Raw genomic sequence first — 13994 nt, 5'->3', positions numbered from 1 at the left:
TCACCAGTCCTTCCACTTCCCAGGCACCTGTGGAGTGTCTGGGTCAGCACAAAGTCATGCAAGAAGGGAGGCTTAAAAGGAACTTGGCTCCCATGGCTCAGTGTATTGGAGTAACAGGTTATTTCTGCCCAACAATACAGATGAGCTCAATAAATCAGTTTTGTATTGTCTTTTTACCTCATGTTCTCCAAACATTTTGTAAGCAATTATGCATTTGTGAATGCAAACATTGAACTGAAAAGCTGAACAGGGAAGAATTTATCTCCATGTTTTGGAGTATCTCTCTTTAGAGTCTCACTTCCTCCTTACTAAGACGGTGCTGCAGCAGAGCAGTGACATATCCTGTCATCTTTAAAGCAGCTCACAAAGAAAGATGTGGGATTAAAACACAGAAGTTCAGTAATTTTTTTTAGTGCTATTAAAAGCTCCATACACAGCACTTGTATCACAAACAAAGATCCCAAAATCCCCCAATGAATAAGTCAGCAAACAGATCCTAAAATATATGGTCCATCCTACACATTACAAAATCTGCTCCTCTGCTGTTTGCACATACGTGAAAAACAGAGAATTTAACAGATTAAATACACTTCTCTGATTAACAAAAAGATACAGAGAGATTAATTAGTTTGGATGAGGAGTGTCCATTTACTACCTGGATGTACTCCTCAGAGCACCACCTGCCACAGCTTCTGGGGTGTCTCCACAGAGTGTGGCAGGAGAAGCTGCTCTAGGAACAGTTTCTGATTTGGCTTGAGAAACAGCCTGTCCAACATTTTCCCCAGTTCCATGTCTGTGTCTGGAAGCCCTGGGAGCACATGGATCCCAGTCCAGACAGGCAAAGGGGCCATCAGGCAGTCCTCTTTCATTCCTCTCAACTTCTTTATACAGCTGACAGATTTCAGCTCAGCAATGAAATCCATTAATGTACTAGCTCAGCCACAAGCCGACACCCTGAACTCTCTGTAACCAGAAGCCCAGGAGGAGTGGCAGGTTTCCAGAAATTGCCTTGGATTTTTAGGGGGGCTCTTCCCCCACTCCCCAAATCCTTGATCCTTCAGGCTGTGGAGTTTTGTACGACCAGGGTACATTTAGCCCTGCTGCAAAGCAGTCGTAGTGTGCTTTGCCCACCACTCCAGCTCTTGTAAAGCTGTCAACATTGGCTCTCTGTTTGCGTACACGCATTTGGAACTGCTCCCCATCACGCCAAAAGGGACGGGAGCCAGCCAGACTGCACGACGCATTCCTGCTCGCTTCCCCAGAGCGCTTGGAAGCGCCTCCATTTGCACCGCTCCGAGCCGGAGCCAGGCAAAATAAACAGGAGGGGCTGTGCCGGCAGCTGTGGCCAGGCGGCCCCACTGCACAGAGCTCTGAGAAATGGGGCTCTTCTGGCTTCTGCCACAGGCCAAAGGGTGGCAGGCACCTCAGGCCTTCAGGCATCTCAATCCTCAGAAGCCTGAGGATACATCACAGAGAGTTTCTGGGAGGCAGAAGCAGCAGCCCATACAGCTGGAATGTGGCAGAGGCGATAGGAAACCCCAGCTCGGGGCACAGTGGATGCTGAGACCTAACAGAATGACTGTGCTGGAGCAGCACTGACAGTGTCATCATTTTAGATAGTAACTGCTGATTAATAAGCCTGTCTTAGCACATTTTCACAGACTTTTGTGCAAACAAATTCCCTATAAGAAAGTTACTCAGTGTACAGAGGGAGTCGAGCCTCTAGATCAGGCGAGAGGCTAACAAGGAGAAGGGAAGAAAGGAGCAAAGATACCTCAGAGTCTTTGTGTGGAGAACAGAGCAGCCTCCCTGCCCTAACCCTAAGACCCAGACAGCTTATGTTGATCAAGCTGAGCCCTTAAAGCACTGCAAGCTCCAGCCATTCCCATGCAGCTGCCAAACCCAGGGACTAGAAAAACAAGGGCTGCAAGAGGCTGTTTTGTAAAGTCACCACTGCAACTGGAACCTCCATGGTACACCAGGAATGTCCCATGGCTGACAACCAGTCAGGATGATGTCCCAGCTTCCAGTCCAGTGGCTCAGGACAGTCTCCCATGGTCTCTGTCAATAATTCACTGTGCTGCTCTGGGTACATCTCTCAGTGTCTCTGGGACTCCATCTGCTCACAGTTCACAACACAGCTATTCACAGAAGTGAAGGTGTAAAAGTAATAGCCAGAGAGCATCAGAAGACCATTAACAAAAGCCACAGTATCCATAATTTAAATATAAACACCTCCCAAATCAGTAAACATGAGATGGCCCTGGGGACATAAGCTTGCCAGCCTCTGGGGTTCAGTGGGAACATCCTCATGCCTTTTTAGCCATCATTACACTAGCTCTCCTTGTCATTATCCTAGGGCAGCACACCATCTTCCAGAATGACACATGAGAAAACTCCAAGAAAAAAAAAAACCAACAAAAACTATAAGGTCTTTTTTTTTTTTTTTTTTTTTACCTCTTGCAGAAAAATGACACAGAGACATGGTCAACAGAATACCATTTTGGCTCATAAGTCACCCTGAAACTCCTCCTTACTCACCTTGCCTCAGTGACTGGAGCCATTTCACTCCAGTCACTTCCTCCTTGCGCTGTGAGGCTGATGTTTCCCAGGGGCTGACACCTATTTCATCAGATCTATTTGCAATTCAGATTTATTTGTAATATCAGATCCATCTGCAATTCAGGCACATCCAGCGACAGCAGAGAGGGATGAGGCTGGAGGCCCTGGACCGTGCAGGAGGGCACAGCCTGCTTCCTCTGTGACCACGGCTCCTGCTCTGCCCCATTCCCTCTGCCAGCACCGTCCCAGGCAGCTTTGAAAAGAAGAACCTTTTGGGAAGGGATCTTGCAGAGGGGTCTCCCTGATGCCAGGTACACAGAATGCTTCCCACAAGTGACAATGTGAACACACAACACGCTGGGAGCCCACAGTAACACAGTCTGGCAACAAACTGAGACTGCCAACTTGGAAGGGAGAGAACTAGAAGCAGATGGATGCATCTGCATTCACTCAGGACAATGCAAATCTGTTTTTCTAGGAAAAGTCTGGAAGAAAAGCTGGCTTTCCATGGGGAAAGAGCATTGCTGGTATCCACAGATTCTGTCAAAGCCCTTTGGCTGGACAGTTGCTGGGTGCCACAGAGAACTCTGATGTAAGGCTGTGCATGAAGACAGTGTTTAATAACACCGCCTGCCCCTCCTTATCCCATCCTTCCTCTCTCTTCCTGCTCTTCATTCTTGTCCACAATCCACTTGGCATTGCCCCCCGCTGCACCAGAAACAGAGATGGGCAAGACCATCTCTGATACTGAAGACAAACTCCCAGCTGTGTTCTGAGCGATCCAAGTGAGGGCTCGGAGCAGCCCAGCTCTGCTCCTGACTCAGCCTCCTCTGTGACCCAGGGCACTCCTCCTATTCCTGTTCCTCAGCACCCCTGCAGGTACTGGTGGGTCTTGGAGACAGGGACATGTCTGTCCCACGTCAAAAGTACTGGGATTAGATACCACTGTGAGCTTTGCTATGCCTCCAGACACTTCCAACATCCTCACTCCAGCTGCTGGACGCTGTCAGTGCCGGAGGGCACCACCAGCCCGCAACCTCAGAGAGCTGCTGAGGCGCAGCTGTAACACCAATAATTAATAATTAACTAGTGTCATCAGGAGCCCAACCACACCAACCTTCCTGTCCCACAGCCCACTGCAAGCTGCTGACCTAATTACAGTCTCTATTCCTAGCTCCCTTCCAGCCTCCCCACGCAGGCATAGCCTGTCCCACACCCTCCAGGACAGGCTAGGTGTGATCCCTGTAGTGCAGATGTGCTGATGCACCACAGGACTGCACCACCACCAAGGGACTCTGAGGAGAACTGAATGGAGCCTACTGCTTAAACCCTGCTTCAGTCCAAGCCTTACCAAACACCAGTTGTTATTTCAGGAAGCCTCAAAAGTGTAGCAGACCCGAATTAGTCAGAGATGCATGTGGAGAACACCAGAGGACCACAAACCACGCCTGAATCCAGACATCCCTCGTCTGCAGGAGCTGAAGGCAGAGTAACACACGAGCCTGGCCACATCTGACAGCTCTAGCATCACGCATAGCTACCACTGCATGTGGATTAGACCAGTTTCCCCTTAGGACCTGGAAACAGCTCACCTATTCCCAGCTGTACATCCCTTGTTCTGCTCTATTATCCTTGACACCTCTGTTGCCACTCACTTTGGTGCCATCCCCGGGCTTAGCTGTTGTGCTTAATGGGAGGTGAGGGCTCTGCATTTTGTATCAAACCCTCTGTCGCTGCGGGCTGCTGGAGCTGTCAGGAGTGTGGCATATCATAGCCCCATGGAACTTCACAGACAGCTGAGCTGGAACTCCCCTTGGGCTCCCAGAGCAGGCTGCTGACACTGGAGCTATGAGCAGCTTTCCCTCGGCGATGGGAGGGGTGTGATGCATCTTGGCCCTGTAGGAACCCCAGCCAAGCAGAGCTGGGTGGTTGGATGGGTGCCTGACACACGTCTGCACCAGCCTTCACAAGTTTCACCCAATATCAATGGGCTCAATCCTGTTCCACGTATGCTTGAAACCCACCAGCAATGACAAGGCTCAGTAGAGCGAGATGGAGTTAAAGTTTACAGCTTGTTAGGGAGAAGGTCACTTCTAGCTTTAAAGATCTATTTATTAAGCTAGAAGTGTTGTGTACCTCCTCCTTGATCTTGCCATCCTCTGAATTCACACTTGCCATGGCTTGCTTAGCACCTTCTGCCACAGGCAGGAGCAACAGCATTTTACAGAATCCATCAGACGCATTATGCAAACAGCTTCAGATACCTGCTTCCCAGGAAACCAGAGCTGAGAAACACTCGTAAACAGAGTCCTCATGGCTGAGCTTTTGGGATGTCAAGTGGAGAGCAGTTCCCTGCTTAACTGCTAGTGAAGTGAGAGACCAGAGGGCAAAGGAAAACAGGAGGATGCTAAAAGGAGAGAGGGAAAAGTGACAATTCTGTGTCCGGCACAGGGAACAGGAACGTGGCAATTGCAGGCTGGAACTGGGATGTCTCCTCCTCCAGAGGTGATGCATCACTGATTCTGATTATGCCAACAATTCACAGCAAAAATGCAACTGTGTTATCTTATCCTACACTTTCTCTCCCTACACATTCCCACAACTCATGCCTCCCAGAAGTGTGCCATGCCCAGACACAGTTGCATATAGCTCTGCTCCCACAGCCACACAGGGCCCTGCTGTCCCTGCAATGGGTTCCTGCTGGAGGAAGGCCACCCTAATCCAGGTGGGACGATCCCTCCACTCTGGTTAATGCTGCCCTTCACTGTCGCTGGCAGCACACACAGGATCAATGCCCAGCTGTGGTCAGGGAGGTTGGCCCAGAGCAGCACTGACCCAAATCCAAAGTTCCCTGTCCCCTGGCTGCCCAGTACCTGTGTTAGAAGCCGCGAGGGGAGCAGAGCACGTGGCCAGGGCTCAGGCTGAGTGCCAAGCCAGCATCCAGCACGTCATTCACACATGCAGGGACTGAAAATCCACTTGTGGTAACAGCACGTCTGTTTCCTCGAGGTGGTGGCCAACTGTGAGTGCTGCTCACTTCATCACCACCTTCCCCTCCATCCCTAAAGCTCATCCCAGTCAAGAGCTGTATTTTCCTACAGCCCTTTGGAGCAGGAACCACCCCCACCCCAGGCTCTGTGTGGGTACCTGCAAGCCACTGCAGCACAAACACCAAAAGAACAAAAAAACTGAAGGTGCTTCAGCTGCCTCCAAGCTCTGTCCCTGTTATCACATTCATACAAATATTTGGCTGAAAAATCCATTTCCTGGGACACTGCTGCAGCAAGCTGCTACAACTGTCAGCGTAAATGATGTTCTGCCAACGGCAATCTCGCAGTGTCATCTCTAATAACACGGCACTAAATCCCAGCTCGCGGGGGATGTGCTCAGCTGCTGGGAGACTCCTCCGTGGCTCGCTCAGCCCAGACCTCCACCCAACACCCTGCTCTGTTCTCCAATTCCTGCATTATTGCAGCACAGGGAGATTCTGATTCTTGCCCATCTGGTTTAAGGCAAAGGTTTTTCCCACACATGTCACAGCAGTCATGGCCACCCCACATGCACAGAGCAGGAACAGGGTCCAGAGGACACGAGGAGGGGAAATCCCACACCCACGCTGAGACACATGTCCACACCTCTCTCTTTATGTACCCCTAGATGGCCTCCAGCACCAAATGCCCATAATCATTCTCCAGACTGACCCATCCCTTCCAAAAGGACAACTCCAAGGCTACTTATTCCATTATCTCTATTTACAGAAATTTAAACATTGAGGAACTGATTCTCCTCTGCAGCCCAACAACTGAGAGCGAGAGAAAAGCCAGGAGTCCTGGCTCTCAGAACTGTGCTCTGACAATCCTTCTGCAGTAACCAATAAATATGAAAAGACACAAACACTGAGATCTTCACAAAGGAGCTCTGGGGTCAGGATCTCAAATTTGTTTCTCCTGCTCCAGTGGGAGAAAACTATTCTATACTAAAATTGCCAAGATTTTAAACTTTCTTTAGGTCACCTGCTTATACATACTCAAAGGGATTAAAAAATAAGGAGGAATAACAATTTTTTCAAGATTCCCAATGCTTTGCAACTAAAACTAATAGAGTGAATTGCAGGGAAGTGAAATTTGGGTTAGCTGTGGAGAAGAGACATCCCAGCATTCATGCAATGGGGAAGATGGAATGGAAATTACGGGGAGCCACACTCCTTGTGACATTTAAAAACAAATAGATCAAATATTTGTAAAAGTTTACTGTTCTTGCAGCAGCACAGCTTCTGACTGTTATGTGTGCTACTTTTTGCCAGTTGTAGGGCAAACACACGGCAAGAGGGAGTCCCCGTTCCCATGAAAACACACAAAGAGCAGCTGTGTGCATGACATGGAGGGGGAAAGCAAAGCGACAGGCAAAGTGACCTGCTGAGATCACACGTCATGTTCCCCAAGCCCTTCTGCTACTCTTCTTTGAAAGGTGCTTTATGAAGCATGGCAACACTTCTGTGTGTATGTCAAGATCCTGGGAACACAACCAGGACACGCAAGGAATTAATTCTTTATCTACAAGTTCAGAGTAGGGTTCCAGAACCTGCTTCCAGGAAAAGGAGCTACAAGGAACAAGACACAGCTGACCCTAAGGAAAGGCAGAATGTACAGGTGGAGCCTGGGAAAGCATCCCACAGCCAGCTCCCAATGCCCTTTTTGGCAGAGAGAGAGACAGTGTTCACTCATCACCTGTCCAGGTGAGGGGTGAAGGGACAGAGCTGCCAGATGTGTTTGGCACTCCATCCACTGGGAAGCAGTGGAGATCCAAGGGGAAAACCCAGGCTATCCCTGTTTCAGCAGCAGGCTCTGTTTCAGAGCTGCGTGACTGTATCCTGCTGTCCCGTCTGCTCTCTTCCCTTCCAGCTCCAAACGCTGCTTCCCCAGGGAAGGTCTGGAAATTTACACCATGAAGTCTGCACAGCCAAAACATCTGCAGCCCGCCGCTGCCTGCCCTGCCTGGCGACGGCCAGCATGTGCTCAGCCACGGACACACAGCACAGCACAAATTCCCTCCAGGATGGGGAAGTCACACTGCCCAGGGAAATTACACTTTTGGGGTTTTTAAGACTGTGCAGATATGACAGAAAGGGGTCATGTTAATTGCTGTTTTTACTGGGAAAAGGCCTTTAATAAGGGAGAGGGAACAAATCCCAGCCATTGTAAAAGGAACAGGGAGGGAGGGAGGGAGGGAGGAGGAACAGGACAACTGGGCAGAAGAGCTATAGGGAAACTGATTCTTTTGCTATGCACAGCTCATTCAAATCCAGCCCTGTCTGGAAGGCAGAGGCATCATGAACACAAAATGTTCCCAGGCCTGATTCTTGGAAGCATTTGCATTATCACCAGCAAGATCCCAAAATCTATCAGGAGCACAGCCTCATAAAACAGCACTGCCAGTGGGACTGCAGGTAAGGAGACACAAGGTCATACTGCACAAACCTTTTCCAGCGGCCCTGGCAGTACAGTGGGACTGAAAGGCTGGACTGTCACCTTATCTTGGCACAAAGGAGTCCCTTGCCAGGAGCAGGGAGGGAAGAAGCAGTTTAGTTGCTCCTGTCTGCAGACACACAGGAGTTTGGTTCCTGAAATTTCCAATTAAGCAACACTAAATAGCTGTACTTCATTCTATTGTTTCTTTTGTTGTCTGTCTTGCAGTTTAGTTTGGGGGTTTTTCTTTGTTTTGGTTTAGTTTGGTTTTATTTTTCACAATCAGGAAAGGATTTCTGCCTGACCAGCTCACTCCAGCTGCTTCTGAACACGGAGGAAAAGACTCCTCAAGCCAGTCCAGGCATCCAAAATTTGCTCTGATGGTGAAGTGCTGAAACAAAAAAGGATCAATACCATGCCAGTCACTCATGGAGGAGTTTACAGCCTGCACAGGTCACTGCAGTTTCCCATCTGTCTCAGAGATACTTCTCCCCAATTATAAAAAACCCCAGAGATTTAACAGGCATGTTTTTCATCACTATCAGCTCAATCTGGTGAAAAACTCAACCTCACATATTTGTTTTAGCAGCCAGCGGGTGGTGTGGTGCTGCAGAAGAGAGATTTGGGTGAGAACTCCAGGCAGAAATCTGCTCAGGCCGGCTGGTGCTCCAGAAGGAACGCTTCCCATTTAACCTCTTCCATTGCCTCCATTTGCAAAGCAGATTAAATATTGCAGAGCTACAAGATGCAATTATGCAGAATGAGTTATGATGCCAAGGACATCAAATTCACCTTTGCAGCTTGATCGATATTAGTTATCAATAGCACACCAGAGCCAACACAGGAGCTGTCTCTGGAGCATGGAACTGCCCATAGGAAGCGCTCCCCTCGGCTCAGAGCTTCATTAAACACACAGAGGATCTGGCAGGGGCTGGCAATTAGATACAGAGCATTCAACCGCTCACGAATTCTCTGCAGATTCCACCCAGATTACCTCCATGACACAATCCATTGATCAGAGGTGTGTTCTCAGGCTCCACAGTTAATTACACTCCCTGCTGATGGATGAACAGCAAAGCCATCGCTGGGAAAATACATTGGGAGCAGAATGCCAAGCAACACAATCCTAAACAAAGATGAAAGGGGCTGGGAAGGATTTCAGAGCTTTCAAGGTTAAAGCTGCCTGCAAGATACACCAGGGTCAGCATGAACAGGAGACAGATGTGGCAGGGGGCACTGTCCCGAGAGAAGGGACAGCTCAGCCAGACTCCCAGCCCTGGTGAGTTTGTCCATTTGCAGGACAGGGTGATACAAAGCTGGGCAGGCAGGCAGGCATGCTGGGAAGGATGCTGGAGCCTGGAGACCCCCACTGCTCTCATGCTCTCAGCTATGTCCTCATGTCCAGACTTGCCCGCTGCACTCTTGGCTTACAAAGGAAAATGCACTCAGAAGCTGAGGCCCAGATCGGGAGGTGAAGGACAGCTCGCACCCAAAGCCTTGCTCCTGTATCACCAGGAGAAATCCCAGCTGGGGCTGTTCCCAAATACCACATAAAGATCTCTGGAGCTCAGCAGAGCTCCAGCAATATGGACACAGAACACAAGTTGGATGTCACTGCACTCAGCCTCCTCTGGACTGTGCTGGGCACCCTGGATAAACACTGTCCTGCCAGCTACTCCAGCCTCCAGCTATTTCTCTTGCTTGCATGGGAAGCACCTTCATCTGTCCATGCCAGCCCTTGCTTCTCTTGCTATCCAATGCCACTGCAGAGAACACCACCAAAAATGCTGCCATCCCCAAGGAGCAAAAGGGCTGCCTCATCACTTCTAATCACCCCAGAGCACAAAGGAGTCCTCCCAACAGTCTCCTTATCCCATCACCAGCAAAGAGAAACCTTTCATGAAATGCCTTCTCTGCAAGTTTTAACTAAAGCTGGCCATGTGCAGAGTCACCCCAGGAGGCAAGATGGCCACTGGTATTTGAGCCCAGCTCCCCCACCACACACCGTGATTACCTGGCAGACCTGTACCTAGCCCAGGAGGCTGCTGGCAGCACCTCACCTTTCACCACGCTGAGGGTGGCATCGTTGCTGTAGCGCTTTCGGGCAGCGTTGGTTGCCACGCAGTGGTAAATCCCGGCATCGCTCTCCTGCACATCCACGATTTGGAGGACACCGTTGGGAAGAGTTATAAACCTGAGTAACCAAAAGGAAGAGTGTGAGACAGGCTATGCCTTACCCCAGATATTCATCACCCCAAAGCCCTTTTATCCCTTCCTTTTCTCCTGAAAAACCTCTCATGTGCAGGTCCTGGTAATGACAGCAGACTGGGATCAGGGGACCTCTGAGCAACCCAACCCATGGTCCTCAAAAAGCAGCAGGAACAGACCTATCCATCACCTCGGAGTCTTCCAAATGCAAAAGCTGCTTTCGGGAGACCAGACTAACAGGACTTTGCTGACACAAACCAAGTGGCCAGTACAAACCAACTCCATACACTCACACTTCTACATACACATTTGTAGATGTCCCCAAGCTTAAGCACATGCTACAGCCATTTTCAGCACTTGCTTTTTTACAAAGGTTTGGTTGCCAGATAAAAAACACACTGCAAAGAAGTCTGAACATCATCTTTTTCTCACTGCACCTCAAGTACATGAAAAGGGACCAGTTGATACACAGCTGTACCTCAATGGGTCAAAGCAGCCACGACACAGCCACCTGAACCTGCACCATTTCTGGGTTGTAGTGGCTCCTTTCCTTCTTCCACACGTTTCTGGCTTTCACAAGGGGACAAACTCACAGCTGGGCATTTAGTATCCTCTGATTTGCCCATGGGATGCTACTTGGAAACACTTCCACAGAGTGAAATGGCTACATTGCTCACGACATGAACACAATCCTTGCTGCATTACACTGAACAAAGCAGATGATTAGCAATTAGCATAAAAGTAGGAGCGGGCTGTCAGCATCTCCATTTTCTGCCTGGATTCCTAGATGGCAGCCTCTTTATTCTTGAATGCAAGGCGCAAAGCCTACGTGATCCTTTTTAATTATATATGAGATCCATTTTTAATTGCAAGTCTCTATAAACAGAGCTGCCGAGGTTTGACAGGCAGCTCTGGGTTATCAGTCTTCATTATGAAGAGGACACATTCAAAGGCAATTGCTAAGGGGAGGGATAGCAGCTATTCCACAGGAACAGCACAAAGGCAAGTTGTAACCATGAATGCCAGTCCTGCCATCCACAAAGATCACAGTAAGTCAAACTGTGGTTCTCCAGGTGCTGAGACAGCTGGAGTGCCATGAGTGAGGATCATGGAGCCAGGAAGACCTTAACAGGTCGCTCATCCTGCGTTCAAGCCACGGTCACCAACAGCATGCCTGCTCCTGCAGACATTTATCCTAAATCTGCACTCATGGGAAGACCTCCCTTGCCCTAAGCAGTCTGTTCCAGAGACAAATATCCCTCCTGTGAGTCTTGCATCGATCCTGGACCTCAGCTACTGCAGTTGAGCTCATCATGTCTTGTCCCCTTCACAGCTGATGAAGAAGGAAGAGCTACAGGAGCTCCTCCAGTGACCATTATGTCTCCACTGAAACAATCCTACAGCCTGATTCATGGACACAGACTGGCTGAAGCTTCCCACGTACACAAATGCAACGCCCTACATCCCTAAAGCCACATTCCTGCTACTTACAAAGATATTTTGCTCAGGATTAAGCTCCAAAAGACCTCAGAGGAGGTGATACCCAAAAGCCCTCATCAGGATGCCTCATCAGGACTCGGGAGAAAGACGACAAATATTTGCATCCTCTCAGCTCCGCGGAGGGAAAACCTCCCACTGCGATAATATTTATTTTTGTCGTGCATCTGCTATTTGAGTCTGTAATTAATATCAACATATTTCAAACACCAGGCAAGGCATCTCCCAGCCACAAAAAGACACTTCAGTGATGAATCACAGATTCACTGAGGCCAGGACAGACCTCTGGTCTGTGACCTTTCTACTCTCAGAGCAGGTTCACTATACCAGGGCATTCAGGACCCAGTTTCTCTTGAGAGCACAAAACAAGCCACTGTGTCTCTAAAGAGAGCAGGAGCTAGAAACAAGGGAGTTGAATGGCGAGACTTCCTCAAAAGAGCTTGAGGCAATCCCTTCAGCACCAGTGGTAGAGATCTACTCAGTGCAGTACTTCCTGTTGGGAAAATATGGCAGTGGTGAGGATCGCTCTGCTGGGGAAGCAAGGAGGGAAGAAAAGCAGGATTTCTCTATCCACCATTTCTCCCAGCTGCTCACAAAGCCTCCAGCTCTTCAGGGTCCCAGCAGCCCTGAACTAGAAGCCTTCAGGCAGCCTGCAAGGGCATTTGCTCCATCCCCAGGCTCCCTGCAAGGAAATTTGCCTGATGACTCAGAGCAGACAGTTGTCAGAGCTTTTCTTCCAAACAAAGTACTAATCTTTTCATCTGCTCACCTTCACCAAGCATAAAGTAGGAAACAAAAACTAAAGGACAGACAGACAAAGGCCCTGGAAGCAACAGAAACGCTGGAACCTTGGCAGTCCCAGAAGTTTTGCTGTTGATAGCTGCAGTGTCAGGATCTCAGAGAAGCTTGCCTCAATGGGGGCGAAAGGCAAGCCCCCACCTGGATTACACTGAAGGACAGCACACTCAGAGCAAGGCCAACTACCATGGCTCCAAAGGCAGCAAGAACAGCAGGGCACACCCATGGAGCTCTTTCCCTCCCTGACAGCACTGAGGGGCTCAGGGCTGCTCACCAGAGCGGTGCCCAAGAACTGAAATCAAGCGCCACTGCAACCCTACAGCTCAAAGAATACCCTAGCATTAACAGCCCTATTCCCTTTCTTACCTTCTCCCTAGCAAATTGCCAGCACACCCTCTCTTCAGCCTTTTGAAGGTGCCTAGGACAGCCCAAAGCTGTCCTGAGCACAGTGAGGAACCTGCAGCTCTGTTGCAGGCTCAGTTTGGAAGCCCTTCTGCTCACAGCTCCAGAGTCCTGTACATGAACATGAGCCACGTCAAGGCACTCCTGACACAGCACAGAAATAAACTCTACACACAGATAAAACCTTCACTTAGCCAAAATGTGGAAAAATATACTGTGATTGCAGAGCATGTGGTCTGTAAGTTATGGATTTGCTGTGCAGACCTCCAAAGACCTCCAGTTCCCAGCAAGTGCTCATCTTGGCTCTCGGGAAAATAAACAGAATTATGGAGCCTGACGTGAAACCCAGCCAGCACCTAAACCAGAGATTACGCCAAGAGATGTTGCACACATCCCAAATCAACTGCAATCTAGAGAAATCCTGTGAGCCACCTTTCAGCAGCTGCTACAGATTTAAGACTGCTTATTCAATGTGCTTCAGAGCCAGAATTGCAAAATAATCTGTGCCTTACTCACACAGGGAATTTAGATTTTTGTCCTGAAGAGGGACAGGAAAGGTATTCCAAAAACACCAATCAGCATTTTGGTACCCTTTAGGTTGTTTAAATACTTTTTTAAGATCAGCTTTCAATACCTCTGAGGTGGCACCATGCTAGAACCTGCATCCAGGGGTAGAGGCAGAGTGCCCAAAGGTAAGAACAACAAAGAAAAGTGGAAGGGGAAGAGGAAAAAAGAGGGGAAAAGAGCAGGGGAAAGGAAGAAAAAATAAGAGGAAAGGGAAAGCAAGAAAAGGGAAAAGCAATGTGAGTTTAACATGATTATTCTATCCCTCTTAAATCACAAACATTGATGTAGTAGCACTACTCCAGGGCTGTACTCTCAGTCCCCAAGCCTGGTTTTGCACACCCTCCCAGCCCTGCTGTTCTGGAGTATGAAATCATCACCCTGACACCTGCCCAGCCAAAGGGTTGCATTTTCACAGGCTCATCCCAAGTGTGCATAGGAGGGAGCCCACAGTAATCAGGCCAGCCTGAGATCCCATCCTTAGGCACAATGCAGGGA

At 49.1% G+C, this 13994-nt stretch overlaps 1 protein-coding gene across 5 annotated transcripts in view; it reads right to left on the bottom strand.

Moving 5' to 3' along the window:
• The window catches only part of IGDCC4 (immunoglobulin superfamily DCC subclass member 4), an 88463-nt gene that overhangs the window by 35665 nt on the left and 38804 nt on the right, over positions 1–13994 (bottom strand). For all 5 annotated transcript variants that reach the window (XR_011003604.1, XM_068203542.1, XM_068203543.1 and 2 more), the window contains exon 4: positions 10088–10221. Coding sequence is in view for 4 of the 5 variants with exons in the window: in XM_068203542.1 (XP_068059643.1) it covers positions 10088–10221 (134 nt within the window). In the remaining variant the exon portion in view is untranslated. The remainder of the gene's footprint in view (positions 1–10087; positions 10222–13994) is intronic.

This window comes from Anomalospiza imberbis, chromosome 13 (assembly GCF_031753505.1).
Source record: "Anomalospiza imberbis isolate Cuckoo-Finch-1a 21T00152 chromosome 13, ASM3175350v1, whole genome shotgun sequence".
NCBI lineage: Eukaryota > Metazoa > Chordata > Aves > Passeriformes > Viduidae > Anomalospiza > Anomalospiza imberbis.
This window is presented reverse-complemented; position numbering and strand designations above follow the sequence as displayed.